This window comes from Pipistrellus hanaki, assembly GCF_964339955.1.
Source record: "Pipistrellus hanaki genome assembly, chromosome: 5".
Classification (NCBI taxonomy): domain Eukaryota; kingdom Metazoa; phylum Chordata; class Mammalia; order Chiroptera; family Vespertilionidae; genus Pipistrellus; species Pipistrellus hanaki.
Window position 1 is genome coordinate 88,668,590 of NC_140507.1, and position 22,053 is coordinate 88,690,642.

General features: G+C 48.8%; 1 protein-coding gene and 1 pseudogene across 2 annotated transcripts; one reads left to right on the top strand and one right to left on the bottom strand.

The window, feature by feature from the left end:
• Positions 1–446: 446 nt before the first annotated feature.
• MARCHF2 (membrane associated ring-CH-type finger 2) lies at positions 447–21,727 on the bottom strand. Its single transcript, XM_084884842.1, has 5 exons — positions 21,455–21,727; positions 16,735–16,962; positions 4,995–5,190; positions 2,941–3,150; positions 447–1,227 (listed from the first exon to the last, which is right to left on the bottom strand). Exons 2-5 carry the CDS (start codon positions 16,908–16,910, stop codon positions 1,069–1,071), a joined length of 741 nt encoding a protein of 246 aa, XP_084740968.1. The 5' UTR covers positions 16,911–16,962; positions 21,455–21,727; the 3' UTR covers positions 447–1,068.
• LOC311622622 (calreticulin-like) lies at positions 7,782–9,200 on the top strand (annotated as a pseudogene). The gene is made up of 2 exons: positions 7,782–8,204; positions 8,405–9,200. The product of its transcript is annotated as a calreticulin-like (transcript).
• Positions 21,728–22,053: the final 326 nt, after the last annotated feature.

Here is a 22,053-nt window from a genome sequence, read left to right on the forward strand (position 1 = left end):
CGGGACACTTTTCAATGTCTCTCTCCTTTTCTCCCTCTCCTCTTCTCCCCCTCTCTCCCTCTCTCCCTCTCTCTCCTCCCCTCTTCCTCTCTCTAAAGCATGTCCTCAGGTGAGGATTAAAAAAAATAATAATCCTATTATTGACATGTCATCTTTCCTGAGTCCTGAAAGGGAAAGCACGAATCTCAGCACTGGGGCCATGCAGGCCCATGAACAGTCCCAACTCTGCATCCTAGAACTGTGGGATCTTAGATAGAAGATTCCCTGCTCTGGGCCTCCATATTCTCATCTGTGAAGTGAAGGTAACAGCCATTCTTCCTGCTGAGAATGCTAGTGAGAGTTGGAGAAAGTCTTTGAAAATTGTGAACTGAGCCTCATCCGGGGTGACCCTCAATAAGTGTGTACATTGTATCTGGCCCACAAATAAGTGGATGCAAAATAAGTGGAAACTGTTATGTGTAACCATACAACCTGCTCTTCACTTGAAAACCCAGATTTAGCTGCTTCTGCCGCGTTTCACAACAGATCCTTCAAACCAGCGCATTTTTTTAAAAACCTCTGTGTCATCTCTGACTCCCCTTGGTCCTACGTCCCTCACTTTGAGACCTTAGTTCTAAATTCAATTGACACGTCCATTTTATCCAGCAAGGGCTCCTTTTATTCATTCAGGGTGGGTTTTTTAACTCAGTGCAACTTTATAAAGTCAAGGTGCCAGGAAAGTGAGCCTGCCAGGTGCAGAGAAGCATAAGAAGCTTGCGGAACCTCCAGCCCATGGACACCCTCAGCTAGCGTGTGGCCACGGCTGCTGGCCCGCAAGGAGCCGAGCGGCCCTCAGAATGAGAGCAGGGTGCCTGCTCCAGGTGCAGCTCAGGACCGCTTCCGTCTGTCCTCCTCTTACACAACATGTGCAAACAATCTGGGAACATCCTCGCACAGGACCCCAGAACCAGCTCCGCTCGCTGTCTCTGGGCCTAAGCAGCATTCTGGCCGTGCAGGAAGGGTCGGGCAGTTTCCCTTCTCCCAGAAGCCAGGGCGTCGTCAGCTGCCTCTGGCCTGCCAGCTCAGCCTTCACACAGGCGTCTCCTCTGCCACCTTCTTCAGGAAGCCTGCTGCCAGCAGGGAGTGCTGGGTAGCCTCGGCGCCCTCCATGTCCCGGATCTTCAGGTGTACTTTCTGGTTGGTCCTTCTCCACTCCGTGTACAGCTGGTAATGATAGCGGAAGGAGACCTACGGGGCAGTGCAGAGGTGGGTGAGAAGGTCAGCCAGCAGGCCTCCCTCCACCCCCAAGGGAAGAAAACGGGACTCCTGAGACACTGGCTCAAACTTCCAGAAAAAGGGACAGCTGCCAGTATTTTTCATACGGACTGTGCACACAAACCCATTCACTATTGTGGGGAAAGTCTCCAGCGTTCAAGACCCTGCCAATGTGAGGGTCTCTCAGAGGGTGGTATGGCCACTTGAACGTGATTATATAATTACCAACACTTGGAAACCACCAAGATATCCTTCAGTAAGTGAACAGATAAATAAACTGTGGAACATCAGACGATGAAATATTCAACACTAAAAAGAAATGAGCTAGCCGGCTATGAAAGGACACGGAGGAACCTTACTTAAATGTATGTTCCTAAGTGAAAGAAGCCAGTCTAAAAAGGCTACGAACTGCATAATTTCAACACTCTGACATTCTGGAAAAGGCAAAACTATGGAGTTGTCAGGAGCTGAGGAGAGGAGAGGAGGGATGAATAGCAGGGGCACAGAGGATTCTTAGGGCAGTAAAACTGCTCTGTATGATACTGTCCTGGTGGATACATGTCATGATACATTTATCCAAACCCACAGGATGTACTACTCAGGATGAACCCTAATGTGGCCTATGGACTTGGGGTAATAATGATGTATCAATGGAGATTCATTAATTGTAAGAAATGTACCCTCTGGTGCCATGTGGATAGTGGGGGGAAGCTCTGTGTATGGAGGAGAATATATGAGAACTCTATACTTTCTGATCAATTTTGCTTTATTTATTAGAATCTTAAAATGTTCTAATAAATAAAGTCTATACGAATTATTTTTAAATAAACGTCAATGGTTTATACTCTTGGACCAAGCAAGTTCCAAGAAACGTTTACATGGGTTGTGCCCAAAGCACTGCTCATAACAGCATGAAAAAAAGGAAAAAAAATGAACTTCAGAATACATCCCAGACCCTATCAAAGGGATTAATTAAGTCAATGTTATATACCCATACAATGAATGACTGCTGGGTGGCTGCCCTTTTTATTTAAAAGACATTAGCAAAGTTAAAACAAGCAGACTGCAAATCAGCACCTGTGTCATCCTATTTATATATTTTTAAAATATACTGGTGAATGCAATGAACAGTAATTATTGAGGTGGGAATGCCCCACAGGCAGGCACCAGTGGTTATACCTGAGGGGCAAGACTTTGGAGGCCCTTTTCTCTCTGAGGAAGGGTCCTAACGCCTGCCAGAGGCCTGACAACTCCTCCACCCCAGTCCCTGGCTCTCTTTCCGTAGCTTTTTTTCTCAGTCTCTTGATTTACTCTTCTCTGGGTCTCCCATTCTCCTGCTCTTTCTGTCGTTTGGTGACACACACACTCTCTCTCTCTCTCTCTCTCTCTCTCTCTCTCTCTCTCTCCCCCCCTCCCACTCTCCCTCCCCCTTCTCTCCTTCCCTCCTTCTCTCTCCCTTTCCTGCCAGCCCTGTCCAGTCTTGGTGGGCTCGTGGATGGCAGGGTTTACACTCAGCACTGGTGATTAGGTGCCCTGGTCTCCTTGGAACAGAAGGCTCACCCAGCTCAGGGAACTAAACCTGGGTTGGGTTTGGAGAGACAGGAAGGATCTCCCCTCCCCAAGCCACTGACCGAACCCTGGTCTGGCTGCTGTGAGCCAGAGGCCCTCTGGCGGACAGCCACTCACCAGCGTCCAGAGGACGTAGATGGTGAAGAGGGCAATGGTGAGGGCAATGAGCCCCATGGCCTCCAGCCGGCCGTGCAGCTGGAGGTGATCCTGGGCCCCGCGCAGGCACAGCCAGCCCGAGATGGCGGCTAGAGGAGTGATGAACAGGAAACACACCATGTCACAGCACAGCGTCCGCTTCTCTGTCCGAGGCCCCGGGTCCTTCAGCCACTGCCAGGGGTAAGGAAAGGAGGGAGCTGCTGAGAGAAGCGACACACCACCCTTCAGCTCTTCCAACCCAGGGAGGGGGTGCAAGACCTCCAGACCCTGTGCCTCCCTCTGCCGACACCGCTGTGACCACGGGCCCGCAGGCCCAGCCTCCCGCCTGGCACCTCCCTCCCTCCTGTTCTTCTTACAAATACTTAACGAGCCTATAGTAACCCAGGCACTGTGGGGCATTTTGGCCTCATTTTACAGATGGGGAAACAGAGGCACAGAGGGGCTGACTCATTTGTGCGAACTTACACAAACTCACAAAGCCAGGACTGGGAGCTAGGAAGTCTTGCTCTAGGGCCTGTGTGCCCTTGAACGCTGTGCTACACTGCCTGTCCCAGGTGAGTGGGCGAGAAAAACGGCTTCACTCATGAAATTCTGATGAACAGGACAGAGAGGGTCCCTGCCCTCCAGTGCCAATGGCGTGAGGTACAAAACAGTGGGTGCTCAGAGGGGAAGGCCTTGCTGAGGAGGTGACATGAGGACCAGATGAGCAGAAGGAGCCAGGTGAAGAATGGGAAGCCCTAACTGGTTTGGCTCAGTGGATAAAAATCTAGTGTCCCAGGTTCGATTCCTGTCAAGGGCATATACCTTGGTTGCGGGCACATCCCCAGTAGGAGGTGTGCAGGAGGCAGCTGATTGATATTTCTAACTCTCTCTATCCTTCTCCCTTCCTCTCTGTAAAAAATCAATAAAATATATATTTTAAAAAAATAAATAACAGATATTAAAAAAAAGAAAAAAAGAAAAAAAGAAAAAAAGAAAGAATGGGGAGACAGCACTCTAGGCGGCAGGAACAGCAAAGGCAGAGGCCCTGAGTCGGGACTGTGTGACCGGGACAGAGTACATGGGAAGGAGGCCCGTGTGGCTGGAGCATGAGGAGAAGGGGGCTACAGGCAGGGCAAGCTCTCCTTCCCCTGCTCTAAGAGCCCGTTCCCACGTGTGCCAGAACCTTTCCGAGCCCACACCTCAGCCCACTGTCATCACCCGTAGCTCTCAGCAGCCTCTGCCCAGCTGGGCAGGGAGGGCATCAAGAGCCTCCGGGTGGTCCGCAGACAGAGCTCTGAGGAGCAGGGAAACAGCCACGCCCGGGAATGCCCTATCACCGCCCAGACACATTCCACGCAGGCTAAATTCTAACCCGCAGCAAGGACCACAAAACCCAGTGTGGCTGCTACCACCTCCCTCTAGGTTTCTCTCCTCCTCCTCATTGCTTTCAGAGAGGAAGGGAGAGGGAGAGAAACACCAGTGATGAAAGAGAATCACTGACTGGCTGCCTCCTGCATGCCCCTCACTGGAGATAAGCATGCAACCTGGGCATGTTCCCTGACCAGTTACCGAACAGTGACCTCCTGGTTCATAGGTCATCCTCAACCACGGAGCCATTCTGGCCAGGCTCCCCTCCTGCTTTCGCTTGTTCCACTCTGGCCACTTGGGCTTTGTCAAGCACACTTAGCTCTTCCTGTTTCGGGGCCTCTGCACTTGCTGTGCCCTCTGCCAGGACTGCCCTCCCTGGCTTCTGGGCATTGCTGGCTCCTTTTCATTCCTCAGGTCTCCGGTTCAGAGATCACTTAAAGTGACCAGTTCAGGGAGGGGGCAGGCACAGGGTTTGTCAGATCTGGAAGCTTAGGCCTAGTTCCCTCCCCCCAGCAGACTCTACCCTAGAGTGGAGGAAGGAAGGAGGTTCATCCTATAAAGAAGCTGCTTCCTCAGCCCCCCAGGATGCTCCGGGCCGTTCCCTCCTCTGGACCCATTCCTGCATCCCTCCCTTGCCCCCTCCAACCTCATGCTGCTAAGCATACCTCTGTGAGGGGCCGCGGCCGCTTCTCCACCGCGAACGGTGTGTGGCACAGCTCGCAGTAGCTGGTGTTGGACGAGGAAAGCCACCTCTCCAGACAGCTCTTGTGCACGGCGCCCAGCGTGCCGGTGCAGCCACACGGAGACAGCAAGCTCTCCCCGTTCGCTCCCTCGTGGCAGATCCGGCAGAAGGGACCATCGCTGGACACGGAGATGGGACATGTGAGCAATGATCAGCTTTCTGCCTACATACCTGCTTCACTCCCCATTGGATCGCAAGCTACTTGGCAAACTCCTATTTATCCTTCAACACCCAGCTCCAAATGTCCTTTCCTTTGGGAAGCCTTCCCAAACCCCCTAGGTGGAGTGACGTGCTCTCTCCCCAGGGTTTCTGCACTTTTTTAGGCTCAGGGTGAGCATCTCTCTTTTTTAAAATTTATCTTTATTATTGAAAGTATTACAGATAACCCCCTTTTTTCCCCCATTGACCCCTTCCACCCTGCACTCATCATCCCTCCCAGGCCTTCACCACCCTGGGTGCGTATCTCTTATACCTGTCTACCCAGAGTCCCCTCCTTTTCCTGCAATAACATTCTCATTGTGCAATACCACCCTGATTGTCCTGGGCAACCACTCCGCTCTTTTTTTGTTGTTGTTAATCTTCATCCTAATATATTTTTCTATTGATTTTTAGAGAGAATGGAAGGGAGAGAGGGAGAGAAAGAAAGAAACATCGATGTGAGAGAGACACGTTGATTGATTGCCTCCTGCATGTGACTTGACCTGGATCGGGGAGCAAACCCACAACCCAGGTATGTGCCCTGACTGGGAATCAAACCGTGACCTCCTGATTCATAGGCTGATGGTCAATCATGGAGTCACACCAGCCAGGCTTCACTCTTAATTCTTGGTCTTTAAGGACTAGGACAGAGCTGATGATACTCCTGATGACCTCAGTCCTGACCAATCAAAACACCACATATCACCAGACACAGGACCAACTTAGACCGTGTGTGATACAATCAAAGCCACAGGAAATTAATTTTGAAATTCTACACCCCCCCCCCCATAAACCTCAGAACTACAGGCAGCATGGTTGACATAAGTCTAGAACTTCTGGTGGCAGCCTGGTCTCCACTTGGCGTCTTTGAATGATGCCAAACACAGAAAAACGAAGAAAGCAGAGCCAAAAGACAGGGAAGGGCAGCTTTTTTAGGAGATCAACCAGAGGCACTGGATCTAGACATACCTGAGACCATGCTACCTGAGAAACCTGTGTGTCCAGGGAGAAGAGCTCCTTTGCCCCTCTACCCTGTGAGGCTCAGAAAACACACACGTAGCATCATGGAGAGCCCCTTCGGGAAGTCTCAATGCTAGCCTGGTCTCTGGGATGCTGGTGCTTGCTGGGGCAGCTTAGGAGACCAGGGACGTGGCAGGTGGGCCCAGAGGCTGTCTAGAACATGAGTCATTGTTTTCCAGCCATTTCTGCCCAGAGAGGACTGTGGAACACACGAAGGCGAAGGAACAAGAGAGTAGTTGCATTTTTGTCTTGTTTTTTAATTTTTATTCATTGATTAAAAAATTTTTTTTGAGTTAATTCTTACCCAGGTATTTTTTCCATTGATTTTCAGAGAAAGAAGATGGGAAAGAGAGAGAGGGGAAAGGAGAGAGAGAGAAAGAGAGAGAGAGAGAGAGAGAGGGAGAGAGAGAGAGAGAGAGAGAGATTGGTTGCTTCCCACATGCACCCAACCGGGCCAGCGATCAAACCTGCAATCCAGGAATGGACCCTTGACTAGGAATCAAACCCACAACTCTTCAATTCTCAGGCCAATACTCTAGCCAAAGGAATTATTTATTGATTTTAGAGTGAAGAAGGAAGGGGAGAGAAGAGCATTGACCTGCTATTTCACTCATTTGCCCATTCATTGAATCTTTTTTTTTTTTAAGTAGAGTTTTTTTAATATATATATATGTATTTTTTATTGATTTCAGAAAGGAAGGGAGAAGGAGAGATACAAACATTAATGATGAGAATCATTGATCAGTTGTCTCCTGCACACCCTTAATGAGGCTCGAGCCCAGAACCCAGGCATGTGCCCTTGACCAGAATCAAACCCAGGATCCTTTAGTCCACAGGCCGATGCTCTATCCACTGAGTCAAACCAGCGAGGGCTATTGGTTGATTCTTGTATGTGCCCTGATTGAGGATCGAACCTACAACCTTGGCATATTGGAATAATGCTCTAACCAACTGAGCTACCCAGCCAGGGCAAGAGGGCAGTTTTCCAGAAAAACAACAGTTTTCCCTTAGGAACTGTTTTCCATTCTTTACTCAGCAGCTCCTGCTGGGGGGCAGGGCCCGGCTGCTTTGAAACCGAAGAGCTGAGCTGACCCTTCATGTCTGCTTTCTGTCACCAGTCCTGTGCAGGGTGCTGCTTTCTCACACAAGGTCAAAATGATGTTCCAATCCACACTCTCACTCCACACCCTGATTCCACCACACACACACACACACACACACACACAGTTCAATTCTGGAACCCAATGTGGGATGAGAACCCTCAGAAAAAGCCCATCAGTTTGGGGTTGTCCTGGGAAACCCTACTTCAGAGGAGCAAATTCAGAGAGAAAAACAAAACCAAACCAGATTTATGATCGAGTACTTATGTGCTGAGCACTGTTCGAAGTCTCACATCTTGGATCCATTTGTCTCGTTCTCACAGGAAGCCTAGAAGGAAGGTGCCCCCATTTTAGAGATGGGGAAACTGGAACTTCAAGGGGTAAAGTCAATTATGCAAACTCTCACAGCTAGTTATCTGCAAAGCTGGGGCTTGAACCCAGGAAATCTTGCCCTGGCCTTGGCCACACTGGTGGTGCAGTTTACCGAGAAACATGAGCAGAACATCGGCGCTATGTGAAGCTATTTCCAGATAGTTTGGACCAGACTGACATGCACAGAGACTGAATACATCATGTTTGGCCCTGACATCTGTGGCCTAGGACCAAGGAGGTTCATGTTATCTTCAACTACAAGGGCAAGAAAGTGCTCACCAACAAGGACATCCTTTGCAAGGATGATGAACTCACACACCTGTATACACTGACTCTATGGCCCGATAACACCTACGAGGTAAAAACTGACCACAGCCAGGTGGAGTCTGGCTCTCTGGAGGATGATTGGGGCTTCCCGACACCCAACAAGATAGAGCACATGTGTCAAACACAAGGCCCGCGGGCCAAATCCAGCCCGCCAGGCCTTGCAATGTGGCCCGCACCGCGCTGTCATCACTGCACTCCGCTGTCAGTTTATGACATTGTCAGTTTATGACTGTTCAGTAAACCATTCAGCCCGCGATTTAGGCTGGATTTTAGATTTTGGCCCCTTCTCTGATTGAGTTCGACACCCCTAAGATAGAGGATCCTGATGCTTCAAAGCCTGAAGGCTGAAATGAGCTGGCCAAGACTGATGGCACCATAGACTCCAAACCTGAGGGCTGGGACCAGGCCGAGCACAACCCTGACCCCGATGCTAAGAAGCCTGAGGACTGGGATGAAGGCATGGATGGAGAGTGGGAACCACCAGTGATTCAGAACCCAGAATATAAGGGCAAGTGGATCAACAACCTGGCAGATCAACAACCTGGATTATAAGAGCACTGGATTCATCCAGAGATTGACAACCCTGAGTATTCATTCTCCTGATAGCAGCATCTATGCTTATGGAAACTTTGCCATTCTGGGCCTAGACCTTTGGCGATCAAGTCTGGTACCATCTGGTACTCATCACCAATGATGAAGCATATGCCAAAGAGTTTTGGCAACGAGACATGGGGAGTCACAAAGGCAGCAGAAAAGCAAATGAAGGACAAGCAGGATGAGGAGCAGAGACTAAAGAAGGAGGAGGAGGACAAAGATGAAGATGAGGAGGAGGAGGAGGAGGAGGAGGAGGAGGAAGAAAAGGAGAAAGAGGAGGAGGAGGAGGAGGAAGAAGGTGCTGCTGCCGGCCAGGCCAAGGATGAGCTGTAGGGGCCACACCATCGCTTCCAGGGCGGCACTGAGGCCTGAGCGCTCCCGTCACAGAGCTGGCTGCGCCAAATAATGTCTCTATGAGACTGGACAACTTTCCTTTTTCCCAGGTGGGTTCCAATTTGGGGTAGACTTTGGTATTGTTCCTGCCCTCCCTCTCCCTTTTTTATTGGTGTTTTGTCTCTCATTCTCCTTTGGCCCACATCTTTGCCTTCTGTCTCCTTCTCCCCCTTAGGTTCCTTAGTTCCCCTTTCGACCTTGGGGCGTGTGGGGTGTGGAATAGCCCCAGGCCCAGGATTTCAGTGTTCTCCTTCCTGGAGCCCGGAGGAGGGCAGGAGAAGAGGATGGATCCCTCAGCCCCCCAGCACTGAGGAAGATTGGGGCTCCTAGGGCCTGAGCTCTGATACCCCACCAGCTCCCTTTCTTCCCTGCCTCCGTTACTGGGCCACAGGGAGGGGCAGTGGGTTCCAGTTCAGTTCACACTGAGAATGTAAGAACTCCAAACAAAATTTCTATTAAGTTTTGTGTCTTAAAAAGAAAAAAAAGAAACAGAGGAGAGGCTCTAGCCAGTTTGGCTCAGTGGATAGAGCATCGGCCTGTGGACTGAAGGGTTCGAGGTTCAATTCCAGCCCAGGGCACATGACTAGGTTGCAGGCTCAATCCCCATTGGGGGCATGCAGGAGGCAGCCGATCAATGATTCTTTCTCATCATTGATGTTTCTATCTCTCTCTCCCTCTCCCTTCCTCTCTGAAACACACTAATAAAAGGGTAATATGCTAATTAGACCAGGTGTCTTCCGGACATCCTTCCTGACAAAGGGCTGAGGCAGAGGAGGTTAGGGCCATCAGGCAAGCAGTGGAGCAGTTAGGGGCCATCAGGCCTGCAGGCAGAGGTGGTTAGGGGTGATCAGGCAGGCAGGCAGGTGAGCGGCTAGGAGCCAGCAGTCCGAGCTTGCAAGAGGGATGTCCGACTGCCGGTTTAGGCCCAATCCACAGTAGGACATCCCCTGAGGGGTCCCTGATTGGAGAGGGTGCAGGCCAGCTGAGACCCTTCCCCTCGTGCAACGGGGCTCTAGAATATATATATATATATATATATATATATATATATATATATATATATATATATATATATATATATATATATATATATATATATATTGTATATATATATTATAAAAAGCAGCAGAGGGGAGCCCTAGCTGGTTTGACTCTAAATTGAGCATCAGCCTGTGGACTGAAGGGTTCTGGGTTTGATTCCAGTCAAGGGCACATATCTTGGTTGCAGGCTCCTCCCTGGCCCAGGCCCTGGTTGGGCACATGCAGGAAGCAAATAATCAATGTGTTTCTCTCACATCAACATGTCTCTCTGTCTCTCCCTTTCTCTTCCACTCTCTCTCTCTCTAAAAAAAAAAAAAAAATCAATGGAAAAATATCCTTGGGTGAGGGTTAAAAAAAAAAAAAAGAAGAGGAGAGAAGCTGTTAGCAAAAAGGCAGAGGGGCAGATCAGGAGGGCCTTGTGGTCTCAGAGGACATGCCTGTCCAGGCCACCAGTCTGAAAGCAGAGGGACTCGCCTGGGTCTCTGAGGACTGTAGGAGAGCGGGCGGGACCCATGAGCATCTCCCCTGCTTCTCCCTCAGGAGCCCTGGAGTCAAACCTCCGTTCTGCGGTGTCTGCCTCCCTCTGGCCTGTTTCCTCATGTATCAAGTGGGAGGGTGGGGCATGGTGGGGTCAACTCACTCAGTGCCCCTCATGAACCCATGTAGGGAGGCGCCAGCTCAGTCAGCTCCTTCCCATGCCCCTGCCCGGGGAGCCCTGGCCTGCCAAGTGTCCCCTTCACGCCAAGCCTGACTTGACCAGAACGCAGTCTACCTTCAACAGATCTGATGGAGATACAGACTTAAAAACCAACACCCTATAATTCTTCTTATATAAATACAGTGTTAATTCCATTGGGGGGGGGGGGCGGAATCAATATCCTGTAAAATGATGCAGCCATTATGGAAAACAATATGGAAATTTCTCAAAAAATTACATATTTTATCTGATGGAAACAAAAAACATTAATTCAAAAAGACATATGCACCTGTATGCTCATTGTAGCATTATTTACAACTAGAGGCCCGATACACAAAAATTCATGCACTGGGGGAAGGGGGTCCCTCAGCCTGGCCCGTCTCCTCTCAGTCCAGGAGTCCTCAGGAGATGTCCTACTGATGGCTTAGGCGGCTGGGCTGATCAGGGAAGATGCCACCCCCAAAACCCCGCGGCTGCTGTCACTGCTGGCCATGGCAGCTGCGAGGCCCGAGCCCCAGGCCTCGAATCCACCAGAACTCACAGCTGCCTGAGCTCCATGCCTCACAACCACTGGGGCTCAAGGCTGCCTGAGCCCAAGGCTTCCTGAGCCCGGGGCCTCACAGCTGCTGTGGCTTTGTGCAGATGGATGTCCAGAAGACGTCTGCCCTAATTAGCTTATTACCCTTTAATTAGTATAGACCACATGTGTCAAACACACGGCCCGCGGGCCAAATCCAGCCCGCCAGGCCTTGCAATGTGGCCCGCACCGCGCTGTCATCACTGCACTCCGCTGTCAGTTTATGACATTGTCAGTTTATGACTGTTCAATAAACCATTCGGCCCGCTATTTAGGCTGGATTTTAGATTTTGGCCCCTTCTCTGATTGAGTTCGACACCCCTAGTATAGACTAATAGCCCTGCGCATGAATCCGTGCACCAGTAGCTTGCTGCCGCTTGCTTCAACTGGCTCCACACCCACAGCTGCTGGTAGCTTTCTGCTGCTCTCCGCCAGCTGCCCCACCCTCCTGGAGCTCCCCCCACATTTCCCACCTCCACCCCCACCTCCTCCTTATCCCCCCTCCCTCCGGGCTCATAGCTTGCTACCCAGTCCCCTCCAGTAGCTTTTCACTGCCTGCTGGTAGTTTGCTGCCCCACCCTCCAGCAGATCGTGATCTGATTGTTAGGTGGTTGGTTGTTAGGCCTCAAGGCATAACGGATTATTAGCATATTCCTCTCTTATTATATAAGATTATATAGGATAGCCAAGACAATGAAGCAATCTAGGAGTGGGTAAAGAAGAGGTGCTGCATATATACAAGCAAATATTACTCAACCATAAAAATGAAATCTTACAACAATGTGGAGGGTATTATGCTAAGTGAAGTAGGTCAGGCAAAGACAAGTACCATATGATTTTACTTATATGTGGAATCTAAAAACAAAATAAATGAACAAATAAAACAACACAAAAAGACCCTCCTAAATTCAGAGAACAAACTAAGGGCTGTCAGAGGGGACTGAGGGAGGGAGTGGGTAGGAAAGGGGGATTAAGAACTACAAACTCCCAGTTATAAAGTAAGTCATGGGGATGTCGTGTACAGCATAGGGAATACCGTAAATAACACTGTAATAACGATGTTACTAGACTTGAGATGATCACTTTGTGTAAAGCACAAAATATTGAACATATTATGTTCAATATATGTTATACACCTGAAACCAATATTAATACTCCATGTCAACTATTGGGTCGGCAGCTAAGTAATTGCGGGTTTCACACATATATGGCTTCAGTTGAATTTTTAGGTTTGCAGACGTAGTACAAATGTAAAACACATTTTGTTATTTGATAGTTGGCTATTCAGCTGTTAATCAGTAAAAAAAGTTTTTTGATCTGTTTTGTAGTTTTCGTTTGGCGTTCGTTGAAAAATGGAAAATCAAAAGGAACATTTTCGTCATATTTTGCTTTTTTATTTCCGCAAAGGGAAAACGCATCGCAAGCTCATAAAAAGTTATGTGCTGTTTATGGTGACGAAGCCTTAAAAGAACGGCAGTGTCAAAATTGGTTTGCCAAATTTTGTTCTGGTGATTTTTCACTCAAAGATGAAAAACGCTCTGGTCGTCCAGTTGAAGTTGATGACGCCCTAATCAAAGCAATAATCAATTCGGACTGTCACAGTACAACACGTGAGATTGCAGAGAAGCTTCATGTATCACATACATGCATTGAAAATCACTTAAAACAACTTGGCTATGTTCAAAAACTCGATACATGGGTTCCTCACGAACTGAAAGAATCACAGTTAACGCAACGCATTAGCAGCTGCAATTTGCTAAAGAAACGTAATGAAAATGATCCATTTTTAAAACGACTGATAACTGGCGATGAAAAATGGGTTGTTTACAACAATATCAAGCGGAAAAGATCGTGGAGCAGGCCAGGTGAACCAACTCAAACAACATCAAAAGCTGATATTCATCAAAAGAAGGTTTTGTTATCAGTTTGGTGGGATTACAAAGGAATTGTCTACTTTGAACTCTTACCACCCAACCGAACGATCAATTCTGATGTCTACATTGAACAACTAACGAAATTAAACAATGCAGTTGAAGAAAAGCGGCCCGAATTGACAAATCGAAAAGGTGTTGTATTCCATCATGACAATGCAAGGCCACACACATCTTTGGTCACTCGGCAAAAATTAATGGAGCTTGGTTGGGATGTTTTGCCACATCCACCATATAGTCCTGACCTTGCACCATCTGATTACTTTTTGTTTCGATCTTTACAAAACTCCTTGAATGGTAAAAATTTCAATAATGATGATGATGTCAAATCGTACCTGATTCAGTTTTTTGCTAATAAAAACCAGAAGTTTTTTGAACGTGGGATTATGATGCTGCCTGAAAGATGGCAAAAGGTCATTGATCAAAATGGGCAATACATTACAGAATAAAGTTATTTAGTTCCATGAAAAAATTGTCTTTGATTTTCTTTTAAAAATCCGCAATTACTTAGTTGCCGACCCAATATAATTAAAAATGAAATGTTAGCCGAAACCGGTTTGGCTCAATGGATAGAGCGTCGGCCTGGGGACTGAAAGGTCCCGGGTTCGATTCCGGTCAAGGGCATGTACCTTGGTTGCGGGCATATTCCCAGTAGGGGGTGTGCAAGAGGCAGCTGATCGATGACTCTCTCTCATCGATGTTTCTGACTCTCTATCTCTCTCCCTTCCTCTCTGTACAAAATCAATAAAATATATTAAAAAAATTAAACAAAGACATTAAAAATTAAAAAAAAAAAAGAAATGTTAGAAACACAATAGCTTGCTCTCCCTCCCTGGAGCACGCCCGCGCCTTTCTTCCCTCTCACGTGTGCATCTCCTAAAGGGCCCCCATGAGACCTGCAGCCAGGGGAGCAATGAATCGTGGCATCGCCTCCGGCTAACCCCCCGAACCTGTCCCCAGGGCCCGCTTTGGCTTCCCCGTGAGCCAAAGCGGTCCTCCTGGGCTCATTTCTTCCCTGTCACGTTTCTAGGGGGCCAAACAGCCCAGCGAGGCCCTCTCCTGTTGTTCTTCTATCCTAAGCCCTCCCTTGTTCCACTGTCCTCAGCTTTAATAAATGTACTCGCAAAATAAATAAATAAACAAACAAATAAATAAAATTTCAATTTAGAAAGGCAACACAAAAAAGTAAAATAAATAAATAAAACCATGGGAACAAAAACTGCCTTGGAGGAGGTCAGAAGGAAAAGTGCTAATCTCATCTGGGCTCAGGCAGGGCTTCCTGGAGGAAGTGACACTGGCAAACTTAGCGAGTGGCAGTGAGCTCCCTGCATAGCCCAGCAAAACTCCCAACTACTTTTTTTTTTTTTTAATATATTTTATTGATTTTCTTACAGAGAGGAAGGGAGAGAGATAGAGAGCTAGAAACATCGATGAGAGAGAAACATCGACCAGCTGCCTCTTGCACACCCCTTACCGGGGATGTGCCAGCAACCAAGGTACATGCCCTTGACCGGAATTGAACCTGGGACCTTTCAGTCTGCAGACCGACACTCTACCACTGAGCCAAACCAGTTTCGGCTCCCATCTGCTTCTTTTTATGTTTGAATGAAAGTCTTACAAATTAATTCTGATACTTACTATGACATGGATGAACCTTGGGGACATTAAGCCAGACAGAAGAGACAAATACTGTGAGACTCCACTTACATGAGGCGGTAGAGGAGTCGGATCCATAGAGACAGAAAGTAGATGGGGGTGCCAGGGACTGAGGGCGGGGAGGGAGATTGTTGTTTAATGGGGATAGAGACTCAGATTTACAAGATGAAAAGAGTAAATGGATGACTGATTGCACAGCAAAGAGGAGGAGTGGATGACGGCGACTGCACAGCAATGTGAATGTACTTAATACTGCTGAACTATGCACTTAAATGGTTATGATGGTAAATGTTAAGCTATGATATACATATTCACTGAGTGGCCAGATTATGATGATCTCTGAACACATAATAATCTGGCCTCTCAGTGTATTTTTATCTTAAATGGGTACCAAAAGCATTCTAGACTTTTGCTGGAGATCAACCACCTATTTGCCCTGAGCTTTTTATCAGCCAGTGCAAAAGGGAAAACTGATCAGATGCATGATTTATAGTATCTTTGATATCAAATAAATGAGGTACTCAAGAGAAGTACACTGAGCGGCCAGATTATTATGCGTTCAGAGATCATAATAATCTGGCCACTCTGTGTGTGTGTGTGTGTGTGTGTGTGTTTATATGTGTGTGTATATGTGTGTATATATATGTGTATATATATTATATTTTAAATGATTTCAGAAAAGAAGGGAGAGGAAAAAGAGACAGAAACACCAATGATGAGAGAGAATCACTGATCAGCTGCCTCCTGCACACACACCCCTGGGAATCGAGCCCACAACCAGGACATGTGCCTGACTGGGAATCAAACTGTGACTTCCTGGTTCATAGGTAGATGCTCAACCTCTGAACTACATGGGCTAGGCTATGTTATGTACATTTTAACACAATCAAAAAACTGGGGGGGGGAAACTTACGCATTAAATCATATCAAATAAAGAACATTAAACTTGAAAAACTGGTGGCTATTTTAAATTTGAATGAATTCAGATAGATTGAAATTTGTATGGGGTTTTTAAAAAAGTTCTTTCCCTAGAACTGATGACAAATTGGTGAACCAGGCAGATCTAGCTCACAGACGGGTCCGGAAGGCCAGCGCCAAGGTTAAAACACATTTATCAAATTCAGGCGAGGCCTAACCAATTTGGCTTGGTGGATAGAGTGTTGGCCTGTGGACTGAAAGGTCCCAGGTTCGATTCCCAGGTCAGGGGCATGTATCTTGGTTGCAGGCACATCCCCAGTGGGGGGTGTGCAGGAGGCAGCTGGTTGATGTTTCTAACTCTCTATCCCTCTCACTTCTTCTCTGTAAAAAAAATCAATAAAATATATTTTTTAAAAACGCAAGCGAGGTGGTAAGCCGACCTGTGTGCACTCTGTGGGGACCACAGCAACGTACTCTCAGCACAACCCAGCTGTATCTCCCGTTTATAGATATGGGGGTAAACAACTGCCCCAGGTCTCACAGGGAGGGAAGGCCCCCTCAGCACTTCAGCCAGGTTCTGTGAGTCAACCTCTGCACTTCGAACCCTGTCCTCCCACTGCCTCTGCAAAATATGAGCTACTTGTCACGTTTCCTCTTCCGATTTCACATAATCAACAGGTCTCCTGGCCTTTCCTGAAGAATCAGACCTTTGCAGCCTGGGCTGCTTTCTCTGTCTGACCCATCCAGATGGAGGATTTCTGACCACAGTTTGGGAGGAGATCCCTGGGCCCAGGAGTAAAGTGAGTGGAGATACATACACCTGCTCGGTCACCACTCACCTCGGAGTGTCCAAGACCCGGATGACAGTTGAGATGAGGCGGCCGTCCCTTGAAGTCACCTGTGCCACATACTGGGGTGGCCCCAGGCCTGTGGCCTCCACGACCTTGGAGAAGGCAGGGCTGCTGGAGCAGTCACACAGGGAGCCGGGGAGGTGGCAGCAATCGCCCGTCGTCATGGCCACAAGGAGCACCGCGTCCTCAGGGCCTGAGGCCCATTGTCCCAGGAGCCTGGGGAGAAGCCAGCAGGGAGGGGAAGCGCAAAGTGAGTGATGGGACACAGACCAGGGTTTGAATCCAGCTCTCTCCGCCTCAGTTGCCCAATCTGTAAGATAGGGCTTTGTAGGGGTTGTGAAGATTCAAAAAGGTCACACATGCAACTCAGCCCAGCACACACCAAGGACTTGGTTATATTACCTCTAACTCTCCTAAAATAAAAAAAAATAAAAAATAAAAAAAAGCCAGCCTGCTCCAGCCTTCAGAGCTTCCAGGCTCCCCAAAATTCACCTTAACAGCATCTAACAATTGCTGAGCACCTACGGTGTGGCATGCCCTTTACTTAGCGTTTGCCAGTGCCAGAGCCATGCCAACCAACCATATGGAGAACGGTTCTCTGTGGACTGAATTATAGGACTGGGCTCAGAACAGATAAACCGGCCTCTGAGTGGGGCAGAACCGAGCTGTCATTTGGCCCCACAGACAAGGATGGTGTCACCTTGACCCATCTGGTTCATGGGCTCCTCTTCTTCTTCTTCTTCTTCTTCTTCTTCTTCTTCTTCTTCTTCTTCTTCTTCTTCTTCTTTTTTTTTTTTTAATATATTTTACTGATTTTTAAAAATATATACTTTATTGATTTTCTACAGAGAGGAAGGGAGAAGAATAGAGAGCCAGAAACATCGATGAGAGAGAATCATCAATCAGCTGCCCCTTGCACACCCCCCACTGGGGATGTGCCCGCAACCAAGGCACACGTCCCTGATGGGAATCGAACCCAGGACCTCTCAGTCCGCAGGCCGACGCTCCATCCACTGAGCCAAACCGGTTTCAGCTGATTTTTTAAATTTATTAATTAAATATTTATTTATTTATTTTATTTATTTTTTTTTTACAGAGAGGAAGGGAGAGAGATAGAGAACTAGAAACATCGATGAGAAGCATCGATCAGCTGCCTCCTGCACACCACCCACTGTGGATGTGCCCACAACCAAGGTACATGCCCTTGTCTGGAATCGAACCTGGGACCCTTGCAGTCCGCAGGCTGACGCTCTATCCACTGAGCCAAACCAGTTAGGGCTCCTGGCCTCTTCTTGCACAGCTCTGAACTCCTTGGCACTTCAGGCCATCAAGGAAGCGGCCCAGGCTGGGAGGACCTTGGCCGCCTCTGTCCCCATCGGAGCAGCGCTTTAAGCCGCCTCTGTTGCGAGGTGAAGCCGAGGTGAAGCCACTTCAGACAGCAATCCGAACTCCGTTCTGGGTAGGTGACTTTAGCAGGATTTGGCCCCCCAGTCCGGGGTCTGACCTGCCAGAAGGAACCCTTGGCAACCCCCTTGTCCCTTCCAGAACCAGCCAGAAGACGTACGTGCTTCCCCCTGGGAATTTCGTGAAAGTATTATACTAGATGCCCCTCTTAATGCCTCTGAAGGCCAGTACAGGTGCCCTGAAGCTAAGGGTCTGTCCCCAAGTTCTCACCCTTTATCTCAGGAGCTTTTAGCCAGAGACCCCAGAAATACTCACTGATGTACCCCACCATCAGCTTTAACCAGTTCCTGCCAGTTAAAATCTGAAACCCAAGGAGACGGAGTCAGAGGAAAGCAGCGTAAGTTATTGACTAACTTTCTGCACCGGGATAGCCTGTCCGCGGATCACTGCTCTCTGAACAGCTCGACCGGAAGTATCCTAGCCCAACATATGCTTCTGGGCCTCCACATGGAGGCCGACCAGTATGAGCCAGAGGCAGGAGGAGCCGAGAGGAAGGGTGTGTGACAGAGATAACACCTGAAGGGCAGCGAGAGGCCTGCCGTGGTGTGTATGCCATGTGCCTACAACCCAGAGGTCAGCAGGAAAGTCAATGGTCTATCCAAGAGAATGTTCCTGCACCCCACCCCACTCCCACCTCCCTCCAAGGATCAACCTTAACATTCCTGCAAGGACTTGGGCACTACAAGAACAATCACAGCTCCTATATATTACTTCTACCATTCCTTTTACTATCAGGGGGGAAAACTCACTGGTATATCTGCTAATGTAAGGCCTGCAAATGGCCAAAATAATAACAGTAGTTACTCTTTCTTAGGGACTTACTACGTACTAGTACTGTGCTCAGCTCACTGAACTCTAAAAAATGAAGTGTCCTCTTCAAAGGTCACCTCCCCAGAGAGGCCTTCCCTGACCATCCTAACATGCCATTGATGTCCACCTTATTGCCCTCACAGACTGTGCCCCACTCTGAGATGCTCTTGCTTCTTCATCTGCTTGTGTAACCACTTCTGTCTTCCAGGCCTTAGGGAGCTCTATAAAGAAGGGACTGAATTGGACTTGCTCTCTGCGGTCCCCAGCACCTGACCCTGTGTCTGGCATAGAGCGGCTGCGTTAATTTCTCAGTCCCTACTCTGTGTAAGAGCAGACCCGTGTTATTAAGAAGAAGGTCCTGCCCTGCCACCATGGCTCAGTTGGTTGAGTGTCATCCTGTGCACCAAAAGGTTGCTGGTTCAATTCCCGGTCAAGGCATATGGGATGTGGGTTCAGTCCCAGGTCAGGGCACCTAAAGAAGGCAAAGTTTCTCTCTCTCTCTCTCCCTCTCCCTCTCTCTCTCTCTCTCTCTCTCTCTCTCTCTCAAATCAATAAAAACGTTTCAGAAAGGAAAAAAGAACAAGGTCTCTTGATTTGCCAGTGCCCATGGAGGGAATCAGATGTTTAAAGGCTAGAGGTCCTTGCAAACCACAGAGGTCAGGGCTCAGAAGAAACCAAACTCAAGGTTGGACACAAGGATAGAATGGCTGCAGGCTAGACTCTGCTGTGAGGCTGCTGGGATGGGAAAGGAAACCAGTGCCTATGGCAAACTTGCTTCAGTGCTCTAGAGATAAATTTCACTGAATCTTCTTCAGTTACTTGCTCAAGGTCACAAAGCTAAGAGGCACAGTGCCGGAATTAACTTAGTCCAGCCCTAGCTGGTTGCTCAATGGTTAGAGCATCAGCCCATGGACTGAAGGGTCACAGGTTCTGCTCTGGTCAAGGGCACTCCATTGCAGGCTCGACCACCTGCTCCTGTTGGGGCATGTGTGGGAAGCAACCAATTGATGGATATTTCTCTCTCTGTCTCTCCCCGTCCCTTCCACTCTCTCCAAAGGACCTGGGTGTTTTCAAGTCCTGACTCTGTCATTGACGATGTGTGTCCTGGGACAAGTCACTTTGCTTTTCTGGGCCTCATCCTTCTCTGTCAGCTGAGTTGGAGTTGGTGGACTGTGTCTGCTGAGGCTCCGTTCCTCCAGTGAAGCTCGCCCTGGGCTAGGCCTGCCTCGGTGGCACTCCGGCACCACAACCTTTCCACATCTGCCCCGTCTCCTTTACTGAAGGAAGGAAACTAAAGGAAAAGAAGGCAGGGGACCCAAACTCCCTACAGTATGATCTCAGGCCAGCTGCTTCGGTCTCTGGCCTTGGTTTACTCATCTGTAAAATAGTAATAAACATGATACCTAGCTGAAAATTCCATAAATATTAAGAAGTCAATAAATAGCCCTGGGCTGTACAGCCCAGTGAGTTAGAGCATCATACCATTAAACAAAGATTTTGGGTTGGATCTCTGACAGGGTATAAACAAGAATCAACCAATGAATGCATAAGTAAGTGGAAGAAGAAATCAATCTCTCTCTCTCAAATAAATACATGTTTTTAAAGTTAAAAAAAGTCAATAAATATTACCTCTTATTATAATTGCCAGTTCACATACAGAGTTGAGGGTTTGATGAGACAAGGCACAGCGTGGCACACAGTAAGTGCTCAATAAATGCTCACTTTAAAAAAAATGTAAAATAATAATAATAAATAAAAATAAAAGTAGAGCCTGTGAAATGCATTCATTCCCCTTCATTCACCATAAGGGAGGCTCCTGCTCCTATGTGCCCTTCAGTAACTCCCAGGCCCTGCACTGGAGGTCAGGTTCGAAGCCCAGTTCTGATCTTATTTGCTGTGCAACATTGGGCTAAACCTTGACCTCTCTGATCCCCTATTTCCTCTTCTGAATAAAAGGGAACATTTCTAATACTTGCATCTATTATGATCCCTGGAAGAGTAAATGAGCCAATCATATAAATTGCTTGCAACGCCCACTAACAATCAGGCACTCTGCTCAGCATGTCCTTTCTACAGGGTGCCTGGTTTACCATTATTTACTATTTTTCATCAGAACCCCTTTGAGAAGGAGACTGAAGGACACTGGTCACTACTGACCGCCTACTGTGTGCCTGAAACTCTCAGCAGCCACCGCCAGAATCAGCCCTATTACATTGACGCTGGGATGATCAATATCACAGATAGGGAAACCGGGGCTCGGAGACCTCCCGCTGCCCTCGAGCCGGGAACTGCAATCCCCTCGTCCTGGGAAGGGTTGAGGCCGAGGGTCAGAACCCGGCCGCTCCGCCAGGGGCCAGGCTCCAGGCTCCGGCCTCGAACCTGGGGCCGGCCCGCGGACCGGCGTCCTCGGTCCCCACCCGGCTCCCGTGCGCACCTGATCCGCGGCCGGGCCGGGAGGCAGCGCAGACCCTTCCTCTCGCCGGGCCCCGTCCCCGGCCCGGCCGGTCCCGTCAGCACCTCTAGCTCCGCTCCTCCGCCGGCACCTGCGTCCCGACACCGCCCGCCAAGCAGACGGAGCCGGGGGCCAATGGTGACCGCCTCTCTCCCGCGCCGGCCAATGTCTGTGCACGTCCAACCCTGGGAGGCGGGGCCGAAGGCGACAGGGCATCCTGGCCGCACAGGGCGCCCCGCTTTGCTGCAGCGGCTGGCTCCGCCCCTGCCGCGCCCTAGCCCCGCCCCCTGTCCCAACCCCACCATCAGCCTTGGCCCCGCCCTAATCCGGCAAGGAGCACGAGAGGGGCTGCTAGCGCCACCTGCCGGCGACCAGTGCTTGTTAATAAAACCGTTACAGGATTTGAGAGTTTGTCATCTGCCTTAAGCTTCCCATCAACCCTGGGGGAGGGAGACACCATATGCTCTCCAGAGGAAAAACAGAAGCCTAGAGAGGTTAAGAGGCCATGGAAGAGACAAAGTCAACATCATTCATTCATTCATGCAATAGAAATTCATCCACTAGATGTAATATAAACATCA